The sequence below is a fragment of the Tachyglossus aculeatus genome, chromosome 16 (genome assembly GCF_015852505.1).
Source record: "Tachyglossus aculeatus isolate mTacAcu1 chromosome 16, mTacAcu1.pri, whole genome shotgun sequence".
Classification (NCBI taxonomy): domain Eukaryota; kingdom Metazoa; phylum Chordata; class Mammalia; order Monotremata; family Tachyglossidae; genus Tachyglossus; species Tachyglossus aculeatus.
In genome coordinates this window covers 11,584,540-11,599,475 of record NC_052081.1, presented here as the reverse complement: position 1 = coordinate 11,599,475, position 14,936 = coordinate 11,584,540, and the positions used below count along the sequence as shown (strand labels likewise).

Genomic DNA, 14,936 nt, shown 5'->3' with positions numbered 1-14,936 from the left:
TTCAAGCACTTAGTACAGTGCGCTGCACCCAGTAAGTGCTCAGTAAATATGATTGATTGATATGTAACCAGATGAATCTTTTCAAAGAAATGGGGATGGTGGGGAAGAGGCACAGAATCTGGAGATTAAAAGTTATAGGATCACTTGTCTTAGATTCTACTTCCCCTAATTTTTTGTGGTAAATCTTTGTTCACAGATTAACCACATTTTTAATCAGAAAAGACTGCCCCATTCTCAGAGATCACATTTCAAAGCCTTCCAAGAACCCTGGTCTACGTGGTGAGGCACAAGTCACACTCTCCTGATGCCAAGGACACCAGGGCCTGCTCCACTCCTGCTCGTGGTTGTCCAATCCTGAGACCCCAGTCCTAGAAGGCCAAGCCCAGGAGTCTGCCTTGCACCACAGAACCCCTGGGTATTTATTAAGAGCACCAGGTGAGCAGCCAATTTAAGCCCCAGCTCAGGATCGAGCCACACATGTCCATTAAGAAGAAGTGGAGGCCATCACATTCACATCACTGGAGACCTCATTAGGAGGTGAACTCTGTTCTCTGGCTCCTCCCCAGAGTGTTCAACACAGCAGGAGAGGGAGGGGGACCAAGGGCAGCCAGAATCCAGTTGCAAAGGGCTGGAAAACAAATACCTTAAAGCAACTAAAACATGGAGATGGAGAGGAAAAAAAGGCCATGGCTTAGATGACTCACTTTCACTTAGAGGCCAAAGATGGTTGAGAATTTGCTCCTCCCCAGCAGTCTCTCCTGTCCCCATACACCTTCTCAGTGATTTAAGAAAATCATTTACCCCATCCCCTAACTCCTTTTAAAGTGAAATTCTATCCTTGGGGGAGATTCTGGAAGTGAAAAGCTAAATTTTCTCTGCTTCTCTCTGTTTCCTGAAATTCCATTGTCCATGTGGTGGGGACAATTAGGGTCCTACAGGGAGAAAGATGTCTCCTACCCTCCCACATCCTCCATCTCCTCTAAATTCCTCGGGGACTGTAGAAGGGGGAAGAGGTGGTTCTGATCATTTGCTCCTCCAAGACACTGCAAGGGAAAATACACCCAGCTAAAGGGACTGTTGGGGCACAGTAAGAGAACCCACACATTCCTCCTCAGTTCTGGAATTCAAAGCACTTGCTTTCTACCCTCTTTCTCTCTTCACTTGCTCTGGTTCTGCTCCAATAACACCATCATGGAAATCGCACTGCCAGGTGACTGCAGCAAGAAAGGGCAAGGGGAATCCTGGGTCCCAAGCCCATTTCTAACTCTGAGTGAGGTGCTGGTTGAAGTTAGAAAAGTCATATGTGTGTCCTGGGCTTCGGTTCCTCCCATCTGTAAGTAGGGAATTTTGTTTGGGTAGCACTGTTAGAAACTTGTAAGGCTGAATGACCCCAGGTTACAAGTTCTGTTATGATTTATGCCCTACTGTTTGGGTAATGCTGTCTGTCTTTGGAATTGGTTGGACTATACTGCTTCTCGGCCTCATTCTCCTTTTCCTATTTCCTGACTCTCTGATCTTCATGATATTGTATTTTTGTCTGTTTCTCTTCATTCATTCATTCAATTGTATTTATTGAGCACTTACTGTGTGCAGAGCACTGTACTAAGCGCTTGGGCAATATATAGAGATGGTCCCTACCCAAAAGCAGGCTCACAGTCTAGAAGGTGGAGACAGACAACAAAACAAAACATAAACAAAATAAAATAAATAGAATAGTAAATATGTACAAGTAAAATAAATAGAGTAATAAATCTGTACAAACATATATACAGGTGTTGTGGGGAGGGGAAGGAGGTAGGGTGGGGGGGGAGGGGGAGAGGAAAAAGATGGCTCAGTCTGGGAAGGCCTCCTGGAGGAGGTGAGCTCTCAGTAGGGCTTTGAAAGGAGGAAGAGAGCTAACTTGGCGGATGTACAGAGGGAGGGCATTCCAGGCCAGGGGGAGGATGTAGGCCAGAGGTCAATGGCGGGACAGGTGAGAACAAGGCACAGTGAGGAGGTTAGCAGCAGAGGAGCAGAGGGTGCGGGCTGGGCTGTAGAAGGAAAGAAGGGAGGTGAGGTAGGAGGGGGCGAGGTGATGGAGAGCCTTGAAGCCGAGAGTGAGGAGTTTTTGCCTGATGTGTAGGTTGATTGGTAGCCACTGGAGACTTTTGAGGAGGGGAGTAACATGCCCAGAGCGTTTCTGCACAGAGATGATCCGGGCAGTAGCGTGAAGTATAGATTGAAGTGGGGAGAGACAGGAAGATGGGAGGTCAGAGAGGAGGCTGATGCAGTAATCCAGTCGGGATAGGATGAGAGATTGAACGAGCAAGGTAGCAGTTTGGATGGAGAGGAAAGGGCGGATCTTGGCGATGTTGCAGAGGTAAGGCCAGCAGTTTTTGGTGACGGATTGGATGAGAGGGGTGAACGAGAGAGCAGAGTCGAGGATGACACCAAGGTTGCGGGCTTGTGAGAAGGGAAGGATGGTAGTGCCGTCAACAGTGATGGAAAAGTCAGGGAGAGGGCAGGGTTTGGGAGGGAAGATAAGGAGTTCAGTCTTGGACATATTGAGTTTTAGATGGCGGGCAAACATCCAGATGGAGATGTCTTGAAGGCAGGAGGAGACACGAGCTTGAAGGGAGGGAGAGAGAGCAGGGGCAGAGATGTAGATTTGCCAACACCAGTCTTTCCCAATTTCTCCTGTTATATTTTATTTCCCTCTAATTCCACTTCCTCCATCTCCCTCTATTAATATATCTAAAGTTTCAGGGGTTTTCCTCCCCCTCTTTCCATTGAGGACATGTGCCTCTTCACTGAACATGTCTCAACATGTCCACAGGCTCAGATTAATCCCCTATGACCCCAAAGGCGACAGCTGAGGTCAGAAATTGTCAGGGAGGGAAGACAGGAGGAGGAGGAGGAGAAGAAGGAGGAGGAGAGAAAGAAGAGCAGAAAGAGGAAGAATAGATTTTTCCTGCAACACTCCAAATGGGAATAACAGAGGGCTATGCCAATTTCTCTTTGTGTGTGAATACTGCTGGCATGAGTCCAAAATCTTGCTTTACCCACAACAAGCTGCTGTGTCCCAGGATTTTTTTTCCTAACTCCAAACACTCCAAAGGGAGGTAGTATTTGGGATCTGTGACCCCTGAGGGGAAACAATCAGGCAGCTCTGGTGTTTAGGGGTGTAACCCTCCTATTCCCCAGAATGCCACAGCGATCCGTTACCTTGCCAACTGCCAGAGTCTTTGAGGGCACCGCCGAGAGGAAGTGATGGCTGCTGATACTAACAAGGTCCCTGGAGTGATTTATTAGCATTTCAGGTCTTCTTGTATCTGACAAAAGAAGAAATGGATAAAGACTAGAAGGGAGAAAATCATTCTTCTTAATAGAAAAAAATTCAAGGCCAGGGCCAACATTTAGTAGCTTATATTTTCAACAGCATTTTGCACATCCAAATTCATCCTCCTCCCATACATTTGAGATTAGTAGTCCCACTTTGCAGACATTGGCACTGAGGAGTGGAAGTTAAATTGGCTTCGCCAAAGAGCAGGAGAGAAGCTATTTTCCGATCCAGTTCAAAGAGTACCTTGCTTCTAGTCGTAAACAGACAGGGAGCAGGGTCTGGTGGGAAACAGAACTGAATGGGAAGTTTTGGACCAGGAATTTGAATCTCAGATGTGCCTCTAGTGAACTGTGTGGCCTCGGAGAAGCTAAGTTGCCTTTCTAGGACTCTGTTGCATATAGAGATGCTTGCCATTGGCTTATGTCACCATCCGTCTGCTGTGTGACCTTCGGCAAGTCATTTAACTCTCTGTTCCTTTGTCTCTTCATCTATAACAGTGGGGATAAGACACCTATTCTCACTCCCCTTTAGACTGTGTGGAATGAAGGAGGCCACTTAACTTTTCTGGGCCTCAGTTACCTCATCTGCAAAAGCGTGAGCCCCATCTGGGGTAGGGACTGTGGCCAACCTGACTGACTTGTATCTACCCCAGCTCTTAGAACAGTGCTTAGCACTTAGTAAGCACTTAACAAGTACCATATTATTATTACTCTCCCAGCATTTAATACAGTGCTTGGTCCATAGTAAGTCCTTAACAAATAGCATTATTATTATTACCACCATCTTTGTCATTAAGGAACTCCTTCCTGCTTCAAATATGCCAGTCCACAGCTCTCCAATCAATCAATCAGTGCTATTTATTGAGCACTGTACTAATTATTGCCAGAAAATACTCCAGAGTTGGTAGACTTTTTCTTTGCCCACAAGGTCATCTTCAGAGCCCTTCTGAAAATCCACCTCTCTCAGGTGTTCATTGATTAAGTGCTACCTTTTCCAGATCAAGTGCATCCAACAACTACCCTTAATAATAATGGCATTTATTAAGGGCTTACTGTGTGCCAAGGTATAGGGTGGATATAAAATTTTCAGACTGGCTACAGTCGCTGTTCTGTGTGGAACACAATCTATTTTAAATTTACTTTGTACGTGAGGAAGATGGGGCACAGAGAGGTTAAAAAGACCTTCCCAGTGACAAAACTGGGACTAGAATTCAGGTCTCAAGACTTCCAATCCCAAGCTTTGTCCATTAAGGCACACTGCCTCTCTTTAGCATTTATGTTTACACACCTGCCCCTAGCTCGTATTCATTCAATCATATTTATTGAGTGCTTACCGTATGCAGAGAACTGTACTAAGCTATTGGCACTGTACCGTCTTGACATATTAGCTTACATGTATGAATTTTTGCTTTCATACTTCTGCTATCCACCACTAAAGCTTTATTTTTTCTCCGTATTTATGAATGGCTTATTATCTTAATCTCCTTCATTACATTGCAAGTTCCTTGAAGCCTTGCACTTACACACGGTAGTGAGTCAATAAATGTTACTGACTGATTGAAGAGGTAAAATGCCTCGAAGTATTTGGAAGATGAGAGCCAAGGTAATTCCATGATATTGTGTTGGCCATGTTCCTGTTTACTGCTTAGACTTAGCTGCAGCCTACAGCTAGGCAAGGGGACCATCCCCAGCTTCAGTCTTTACAGCTGTTCTCGGCAGTTACAAACTGAGTGACACATTGCAAATGCTCTATACTGGTGGGAAAAAAAAATCAGAAGCCAGAGAGCAATAACTTCACCAGAGCAAGGAGCCTGTACGCCTCACAGAACGTCTCAACGTCTGTTAGCTTTTTCCGTGATTGAATCCACACTTTCAGGGATTTCTCCCACAATCACAAAAACACAAAAGTGATTTCGGCTTCTCAAGTGGTTCACACAGATTGAGGGAAAAAAAGAATGAAACAGAGATGTCAAAGCAGCCTCCTCCCATCCCCGCTGAAGATGGGAAAACCGACTTTTAAAATAACAGAGAGGAGAGCTGCATCTCTTCAAAGTGGTAGCAGTTAATAGAAAGGGTAATAATAATGATGATGGCATTTGTTAAGTGCTTACTATGTGTAAAGCACTGTTCTAAGTGCTGAGGTCACCCCGTGGGTCGCTGAGTGGGCATCTCAGAGCTCGCCAGGAGAGGAAACGAACTGTCCAGGCCTTCCTCTCTGGTCCCCTGTACATCTTCTTGCAGATGGCCGCATTTACACAATCCAGAGAGACGCGGCTCGGGCTGGACAGGCGGGTCTCCGCGCCAGACATGCCTCTTCCCTCCCTTCATCTCCCAACCCACTTCTAGGAAACTCATTAATAAATCTGACTAATAAATCAAAGCCGGGACAGGAAGAGGGGGGCGGAGGGGGCCACACACGAGGCGAAGAAGCTGTCAACTCAAGGTACTTTTCGTCTATCCCTCGTTCAAGGGATCCTACGACTGATGATGCGCCCGTCCCCAGGGCACGTGCGGCCCACTGGGGCCTGCGGGAGAGCAATATTACAAGGCCGCATTTTCAGGGGCCTGGAATTAAACCCCAAGCAGACAGACACACCGGCTCCATCAGCTACCTGGCTCTGACCCTGCTGCCCCTCCACCCGTCAAGGGGGCTGATCCCTTTCTTAGCTGAGGTGTCCCCCGCCCCTCCTCATCGATCGGGTTACTGAAACGCCCCTTCCCCCCGGGAGCCCGCTGTCCTTCCCTCCCTTGCCGGCACCGCTTCTGCTCGGGCCCTTTAAGGCAGGACTCCAGCTCCACTTTGCAAGTGCAGTCATCAGGAAACCCGAGCCCTTCGCCTGCCCAGCTGGCAGCCTGCCCTCCCTCCCTCCTTCCTTCCTTCCTTCCCTCCCTTCTCTCACCCTCACTCCCCTGCTCGGCCCCTCCGTGAGCCAGCAGACAATGAGCCTGTGTCTGCCCCGGACCAGTGGGAAGGGCGGGGAAGCGAAGGGGGAAAGACCACTATTATCCCCCTCTTTAAAGCCCTACTAAAGTCATATCGCCTGCCAGCGGCCTTTTCCCCCCACTAATCCCTTTTTTCCCCACCCTCTAATAATAATATAATAATAATAATGGTATTTGTTAAGCGCTTCCTATGTGCCAAGGTCTGTTCTATCTACCCCAGGGCTTAAACAATGCTTAGCCCATAGTAAGCGCTAAACAAATTATTGTTATTACAAGGTAAGCAGGTTGTCCCAAGTGGGGCTTAATCCCCATTTTACAGATGAGGCAGTTGAGGCAGAGAAGTGAAGTGTCTTGCTCAAACAGCAGACCTAGAGAAGCAGCGTGGCTCGGTGGAAAGAGCCCAGGCTTTGGAGTCAGAGGTCTTGGGTTCAAATCCCTGCTCTGCCAGTTATCAGATGTGTGACTTTGAGCAAGTCACTTAACTTCTCTGCCTCAGTTACCTCATCTGTTAAACGGGGATGAAGACTGTGAGCCCCCTGTGGGACAACCTGATCACCTTGTAACCTCCCCAACGCTTAAAACAGTGCTTTGCACATAGTAAGCACCTAATAAATGCCATCATTATTATTATTATTAGACATGACAGAGCTGGGATTAGAACCCACATCCTCTGACTCCCAGGCCCGTGCTCTTTATGCTAAACCATGCTGCTTTTCTAGACCTTCTCTTCTGCGTTGTCTATGAATTTGGATCTGTACACCCGAGAGCACTTTGATCTTCACCCTAGTCCCGCAGGATTCTATGGACAAAGCCTTGCACTCTGCCATTTCCCCTACCTGTAATTTATTTTAACGTTGGTCTGCCCCTCGAGACCGTAAACTCCTTGAGGGCAGATTAGCGACTTCCAACTCTAGTGTACCCTCCAGAGCGCTTAGTACAATGACCTGCACACAGTCAACACTCACTAAAACACCATCGATTGATTAAATAGGGGTGTTGGGGACAGGGGCTCTCAGGGGACACTGAAGGAAGGACCATGTGACTTAAGCACCAGCTAGAGAGGTTACCTGCCAGAGGAAAGAGGTGAAGAAGTTTGGATATCCAAGATTGGTTTGTGGCAACTGAGGCAGGCTGAAGAAATGACTGTGTCTAATCCATATAATAAAAAAGAAAGGGATCTGAACCTCTCACCCTCCTCCCCTCAATTTATCACCGCAGAGCTGTCACAGCACGGACTCTTTGCAGAGTCCAACAGAGTCTGTTTCCAAACAAAGGAAACAGAACATATGACGTACAAGTGAGCCCGTTGTTGGGTAGGGATTGTCTCTGTTGCCAAATTGTACTATCCAAGCACTTAGTACAGTGCTCTGCACACAGTAAGCTCTCAATAAATACGACTGACTGAATGAGAGATATTTTCCTAAAAATGAGGAAGGTAGCTTCACTCTTCTACTTTATCTCTTTCTCCAAAAACCAGGATTCACATCTAGCCTTTCAAGGAGCTCAACACGCATAGTCCCAATCTCGAGAAACCCAGGACAGGTTTTGGAGGATAGTGTTCTGTCCTTCCTGGCAAAGACTCTTGCTCTCCAGATTTCCCTTAAGTGGGCAGCAGGCGGTGGCGGCTGCTGCTGTTGTGTAGAAGAGGGAGGGGTTGTGACAGGAATGCGGCCCCTGGAGGCTTCTCTCCGGCTTCCCTCCCAGTTCTCTGGATTCCAGAGGTCTGAGGCAAACAGAGGATGCTGCAGCAGTGACGCTTCGGGCTCTAATCCTCTGGGAGAGGGGGAACTCTGGGGGCGTGGAGTAGGGTAAGAAGGTCTTTATTCCCATTACCGTTATTAATGATGGTGGTATTTATTAGTTACCATGTGCTACCACGTGCTAAACATTGCACTAAGCACTGGGGTAGTTTCAACAAAGGTAGGACGCAGTCCCTATCCCACTTGCTCAGTCTAAGTCATTAATGGTGTTTACTGAGTGCTTACTGTGTGCAGAGCACTGTACTACTTGGGAGAGTACAACGGAGATGGTAGACACATTCCCTGCCCACAACAAGCTTGCAATTTAGAGGGGGGAGACAGACAATAATATATAACATGTAATTTATAGATATGTACTGTGAGCCCGTTGTAGGGTAGGGACCAGATGTCTATATGTTGCCAGCTTGCACTTCCCAAGCACTTAGTACAGTGCTCTGCACACAGTAAGCGCTCAATAAATATGATTGATTGATTGATTGATTGATAAGTGCCTTGGAGCTGAGGGTGGGCAAATATCAAATTAGAGAAGCATTGTGACCTAGTGGATGAAGCACAGGCCTGGGAGTCAGGAGGACCTGAGTTTTAATCCTGGCTCAGCCACTGGTCTGCTGTGTGACCTCGGGCAAGTCGAAACTTCCCTGTGCCTCAGCTTCCCCATCTGTAAAAGGGGGATGAAGACTGTGAGTCCCATATTGGACATGGATTGTGTCCAGCCTGATTAGCTTGTATCTACTCCAGCTCTTGGTACAGTGCCTGGCACAAAGCAATGCTTAACAAATTCCATTTAATAAAAGGCCAATATCTTAATAGGAGGGAGTACAGGTATTTAATCCTCATCTTACAGATAAGAAAATTGAAGCACAAAGAAGTTAAGTGACTTGCTCAAGGTCACACAGCAAACAAGTGGAGGAGTAAGTGATTAGAATCCAGGTCCTTTGACTCCCAAGAGGCCCATGCTCTTTCTACTAGATCACACTGCTTCCACAGAGTGGGAAGGGTGTGTTTAGAAGAATATGGGCATTAAACCAATTGTACTTTACCCCTCCTACTTGTTTTAATCAGTTCACCAGAAAGGGAGTAGTTTCTGCTTGACTTGATGGGTTTAATACTGCAACTACTAACTACTAAACAGTGGTGTTTGTTAAGTGCTTACTGTGTGCCAAGCACCATACTAAGGCTGGGGCTGATAGAAAAATCAAGATTTAGTCCTTTAAACCTTGGAAATGTTTTAAATTAAACAAGATAAAGGAAGGGATTAATTTGCTGGAATCAGAGAATACTCTGAAATAAGACAAGACCATCCCTCCCTTTGCTCTTCACCTCCCCCAACTCCTTAATGGAAGACCCTTGACCTTCCTACCAATCAATCAATGCTATTTCTCAAGTGCTTGCTGTGTAAAGAGCACTGAATTAAGTGCTTGGGAACCTACAGTAAGAGTTGGTAGACACAGCCCCTGCCCACAAGCTTTCTTTGCAAAGACTGTTATGCCACCTCTCACAAGGATGTTCCCTGACAACTGCGATGAGCCAGCAAACCTCCAACAACCTAAGTGAAGGGGTAGAGACTACCAAGTACCATAACTGAAAAATAAGGCATCTGGGACAAAAGAGCTAGATAAAGCTTTGATGGGGAAGCTGACAGTCCTTTTGCAGAGACACCATTCTTCTGTGACATTTTTTATACTTGAAAACAGGAGGCCTGCCCCTCACACACAGTGGATCATCCGTTCTACCCACAACATTTCAGAGGCCTTGAACCAGAGGCACACCCGGAAAGTCCTAATAAGAGTTCAAACTAGCCCAGTGATAAAAAGTGAACGTTTTGTCATAACTGCTCTGCTCCTGCATTCACCCCACCCTTTCTCTAAGTTAAAGGATGCCTTCTCCAGAATATGATCCTGCCAAAGAAACACCCAATCATCTATAATGAACAGAGAAAAGCCCACTGTTGCAATACCATGTCAGGGGGAAACAATCTCCCAACATAAGGGCTTTGGGGTCTCTTCAATTTAATGGTCTGGCTTTTATCACCATTTCTTTGCAACCTATGAGGGGGTGCCCATAATTAAAGGTCTGAAGCTTTCCATCAAGAACAATGGTTATCGGACCCAGTGAGGCACTTGAAATGAAATGAGGCTTGAGCTGATCATTTTGCATGCCATCTTAGTCCTCAAAATCATTCAGCGGTCACCCATTCCTCTCTGCATCTAACTCCTCTGACTAACCAGCACCAAGGCTCTCAATCAGCTGGCTTTTTTCTTCCCCCTGCCTTCTTCCACTGCACACCCGATCCCCATCTGCGTGTTTCATTCCCTTCTAAACTGTGGATAGGGACCGTCTCTATGTTGCCAACTTGTACTTCCCAAGTGCTTGGTACAGTGCTCTGCACACAGTAAGCGCTCAATAAATACGATTGATTGATTCTCAAGCCAACTGCTCCCTGCACTTTTTACTCTCACCAAAGCCTCATCTGCCCTTCTGCTGGAACTCCCTCCTCTTTCACATCAAGTTCCCTTTCTTCCCATTTCAAAGCCCTCCTGAAATCATGCCTCTTACTCATTTTGTTCATTCAAGAAAAACCAGGTTCCATAGTTCAATTTTTTTTCAAGAAACCACGGTGAATTGGTTTATAGCTACTCTCAATTTTATTTACTGCTGATGAGGGAGTAGTCTTTGTTATGGAGGCTAAGTCTCCACAAGGCTTCCCCTAGTAATTCGGGTGTTGGGTCTCCCAGCTAAGCTATAAACTCCTTAAGGACATGGATTGGCCAAATAGCTTTATTACACCCTCCAAAGCACTTACACGGCTGGCTGGGGAGTAAGCTCTCAAAATACTATTGATTGATCTTCACCTGAAAATGGAATTGATATAGTTAGGGATGTGACTACGTTGGCACAAGCGGGAAATTCAGGTAAGGAGGGAGGACCAGTGAGTGAACAACCTAAGATGCCTCATATCTAAGAGTACTTAGAATTATTTCTAAATATCTTTCTCCATGCAGGTCCAGTGGCATTCAAAACCTTATTCCCAGTGGATTCACTTTTTATGTAAAAGTTACCCATTCTGTGTTTTTACAAAACTGATGTTATTTAAAGATGCCAGTCTCTTAAAGCTCATTCTGGTAGTTGAAAATGAATTGAAATCCAGAAGGGAAGCCTAATCTCACCTCCCCCTTAAAAATGTCTGCTATTTAGATGATCTCAAAGGTTTTATCCCTCTTGCAGGCTCATAGCAGCCTTAAGTTTGAGAGCAGTTTTGATTTCTAAGAGAATTATTTCAAAATGAAGTCACCAGATAACATCCATTTGTGCAGTCAGACTCCAATTGATCTTCCTGCAGCCGTAAGGAAGGATGCCTCTTAAGCCCGCATCCAGAAGAAAACTAACATTTAAAGCATCGATTTAAAGAATAGTCACTCCTATCTAGACTGTCATGGGCACAAAACAGGTTATAACCATTTTGAATGCTTCCAGGGTGACAGCACCATTAACTCAAAGGCACAGTGAGAACACTGTCCCACCTTTGGTTGAGCCATATCCATTTTGCAATAGAAAGCCAGCCATGCAAACAAAACATAAGAGGTATGATAAAGTTGGGTATATGGCAGTTCCATGTCAGAACTAGCCTCTCCCTTACTCTATCCCTTTCGACAATATTACATTTGCAAGGGCCTATTTTCCTCACACCAACCCCAAGTTTTTACAGATCTCCTAAAACTGTTATTTTCTCCCCAATTTATTGTTTGAGGATTGAAGTCTAACTTTCCTTGTCTCACCTCCCCAGCATAGCTACCCCTCATCCATAAAACCAGTAAACACTAGTGAGACAGTGATAGAAGTCACCATTTAGATCAATTTCCATCAAAATGCTCGATACTTACCAGTCACCTAAACTGTAAGCTCCAAAATAACAGGAACAACAGTGGTATTTAAAGTGTTTACTATGTGTCAAGCACTGTACTAAACAATGGGGAAGATAATCAGGTCTCACATGGAGCTCAGTCTAATAGGGAAAACAGATATTGAATACTCATTTTGCAGATGAGGGAACCGAGGCACAGGGAAGTTGTGACCTGCCCAAGGTCCCACAGTAGGTAAGTGGCAGAGGCAGGATTAGAATACAGGTCCTGGCTACCAGGACCACACTTTTCCACTAGTCAACACTGTTTCTCAGGTGGGCAGGGGACATGTCTACCAAATGTTATATTGTACTCTCCCAAGCACTTTCTACAGTGTTCTGCACAAAGTACTCAAATACAATTTTGATGACAAACCCTATGATGTCACCAGTATTTTAAGTTAATCAGTAAGTCAGTGCTAAGAGGAAGTGAACATCCTACATTTGCCTGGCTTCACTGGCCTATCTTATCTAGTTTCTCTCTCTCTCTCTCACTCACACACACACACACACACACACACACACTCTCTCCCTTTCCTTGACCCTTTTCACCCTTTTGTAATATAAATGCAAATTAACTTAAGGATTATATTTTGCAGTTGTAAAATTCAGTTGCATAGCAAGGCAGAGGAATAAGACACCATATTGGCCTATGAAGAATCTAAACAAACATGTGGTTATCCTGATGAGATCAGAGAGCTGATCAGGTAGACCAGCTGCTAGCTCCTGGTCACACTTAGGTGTAATTCAAATTGGGTCATGGATCCTGAAGAGAAAGCCTACATCTTCTTGTTTTGACATTTCTCAACGTAAAACAGTGAAGCCCTGGCCTGTGCAAGATTGATAGGGAGCTCCACCCATTTTCTGTTTGGCCAGAGCCTTTACCTCCCCCACCTCAAATTCCCACCACGAGTGACTCGAGGACCAGGCAGTGAAGTTGCTTCAAAATATTTAATACGTGTCAGACACGTAGTTACATTTATACAAAGTCAATACATTGTGGAGAAAATACTGTACAAAACCCCCACAAGTTACCCCTGCCTTTATACAACAAAGGCTGAAGTCACCAAATCTACAAAAAGACACGAGGCCTTTCCATTAAGGGTATCTGTAAACTTTGTTCCACTTCCTTAAACACTTTTTAAAAGCACTGTGTAATAGTTCTGACTTAGAGCTTTTAATATATATATATGCAAACATATATATTCATAAACAATTTTTCCAAGCTTGATCTCTTCTGGGAAGCCGACAAGCTTTTTTTGTTGTGGGGACGGGGGAAGGAGGAGATGGGAGTGTTGAAGACTGCCCGCCCCCACAAACATTAACCGGCGGGGGGGGAGGAGGAGTGATCAGGGGAGACAGGAAGACGGAACTCCAGAGGAAGAGGGAGGGAAGAAAAAGGAACCAAAAAACTTGAGCCTTAGGAAATCCTGGAAGGAAGTGCTGCTGTGGCCGGCGGTCGGCTTCTCGTTTGCCTGTGAAGGGCGGGTAAAAGTCCCTTCCCTCCCCCAGGCTGGAGGGGAGGTCGGGGAAGTCCCCTGCCCCGCTCACTCCTTCCTTCTTGGTATTGGGGCAGGAAAGCCCCCGCCCGAGAAGGGGGGGCTGGGTGAAAAAGCGGAGGTGGGCCCAGAAAGAGGAGGAAGAGAGTCTCAACCTCAGGGGCCAACTAACACCACAACTTGGAGATGACGACGATTGCCTTTCCACCCCCGGCCACCCCCGGCCACCCTCAGTTCCTTCTAATGGTGGAAGGAGAGCGGAGGGGGGGGGTGGAGGGGAAGGCAGTGCCCCGTGCAGCTGCCAGGACGCCCAGTCCAGTCCCCGGTGTCCGGCCGGTCAGAAGGCCACGATGGCCGTGCCCCAGGGGTTGAGGTTCCTGAGCACGGGCTTGTCGCAGCAGACCTGGGCGGCCCCGGGCTCGGTCCCTTCGGGGCCGGGCTCGGGCTCGCCCTCCTCGCCTCCCCCGGGGCTTTTGCGCAACAGTCCCGAGAAGCCGGAGCCGAAGATGGTGATGAGGTTGGCCACGTTCCCCGTCTCCATCTCCTCCTCTTCCTCCTCCTGTTGGGCCGGCTCGCCGGGGGGGTCCCTCCGAGGCTTCTTCAGCGGGGACGAGGCGGCCCCCTCCCCGGCCGCGGCGCTCCTCTTCCTGGGGCAGAAGGGCGGCGGCGGCGCCGAGGGTTCGTCCTCCGGTCGGCGGCGGCAGCAGCAGCAGCAGCAGCCCGAGTCGCCGGGAGTCGCCGCCTCCTCCGGCCCCCCGCCGCCGTGGGGGTCGCAGCGTCGGCGGCAACAGGGGCAGCGCCGCGCCCGGGGCTCGTCCGGGGCGTCCCGGGGGGACACGCCGCCTCCTTCTCCACCTCCTCCTCCGCTTCCTTGTCTCGCCTCCGCCCCGTCCCCCGCTCCCGTCGCCTCGGCGACCGGCTCCCGCTCCACGGGGACCGGCGGGTCGCCCGGCAACTGGGGCGCCGCGGCCAGGCAGAGGCCCTGGCAGGGGTCGCTCAGATACACCTGGCGGGCGCTGCGCAGCACCAGCGAGACCAGCAGGTTCTTGTGGAGCTTGACGCCGCCGCGCTGCACCCGGGAGTTGTAGATTTTGCCCAGGGAGATGCTGACGATCCGGTGCGCCTCCAGCTTGAACTCCATCCTCCGCGGCTCTTCCCGGGACCGGAGGGCGGAGAAACCGAGGCGGCGACCCACGCTAAAGAGTAACGGCAGCGACGGGGCGACGACGACGACGCGCGCGCGCGGTCCCTCCGCTCCTTAGCAACGGCACACGGCACGTCCCGACGGCTCCGCGTCCCGCCGCTAACTGAGAAAAGGCGGGGCGTCGCGCTGCCTTATATAGGCTCTCGTCCCGACCAATCAGGGAGCGCCGCAGACCGTTCCAACCGGCTCCGGGCCAACCCGCGCGCCCTCGTGCGCCGCAGCCAGCCAATCAGAGGCCGAGGCCGGGGCTCGGGGCACATTCGAACATTAGGCCCGCGGAGCGAGTTCTTAAAAGGGGCGATAACGTGGGA

The 14,936-nt window shown here is 48.2% G+C and overlaps 1 protein-coding gene across 1 annotated transcript; it reads right to left on the bottom strand.

Moving 5' to 3' along the window:
- Nucleotides 1-12,854: 12,854 nt before the first annotated feature.
- IER5 (immediate early response 5) lies at nt 12,855-14,701 on the bottom strand. The gene has a single exon (XM_038758153.1). The coding sequence runs from the start codon at nt 14,560-14,562 to the stop codon at nt 13,759-13,761; it is 804 nt and encodes a 267-aa protein (XP_038614081.1). The 5' UTR covers nt 14,563-14,701; the 3' UTR covers nt 12,855-13,758.
- Between the last annotated feature and the right edge of the window lie 235 nt (nt 14,702-14,936).

Bases quoted from the DNA above. Each gene is read 5' to 3' on its own strand.
- IER5 (XM_038758153.1), bottom strand. From the start codon at position 14,562: ATGGAGTTCAAGCTGGAGGCGCACCGGATCGTCAGCATCTCCCTGGGC.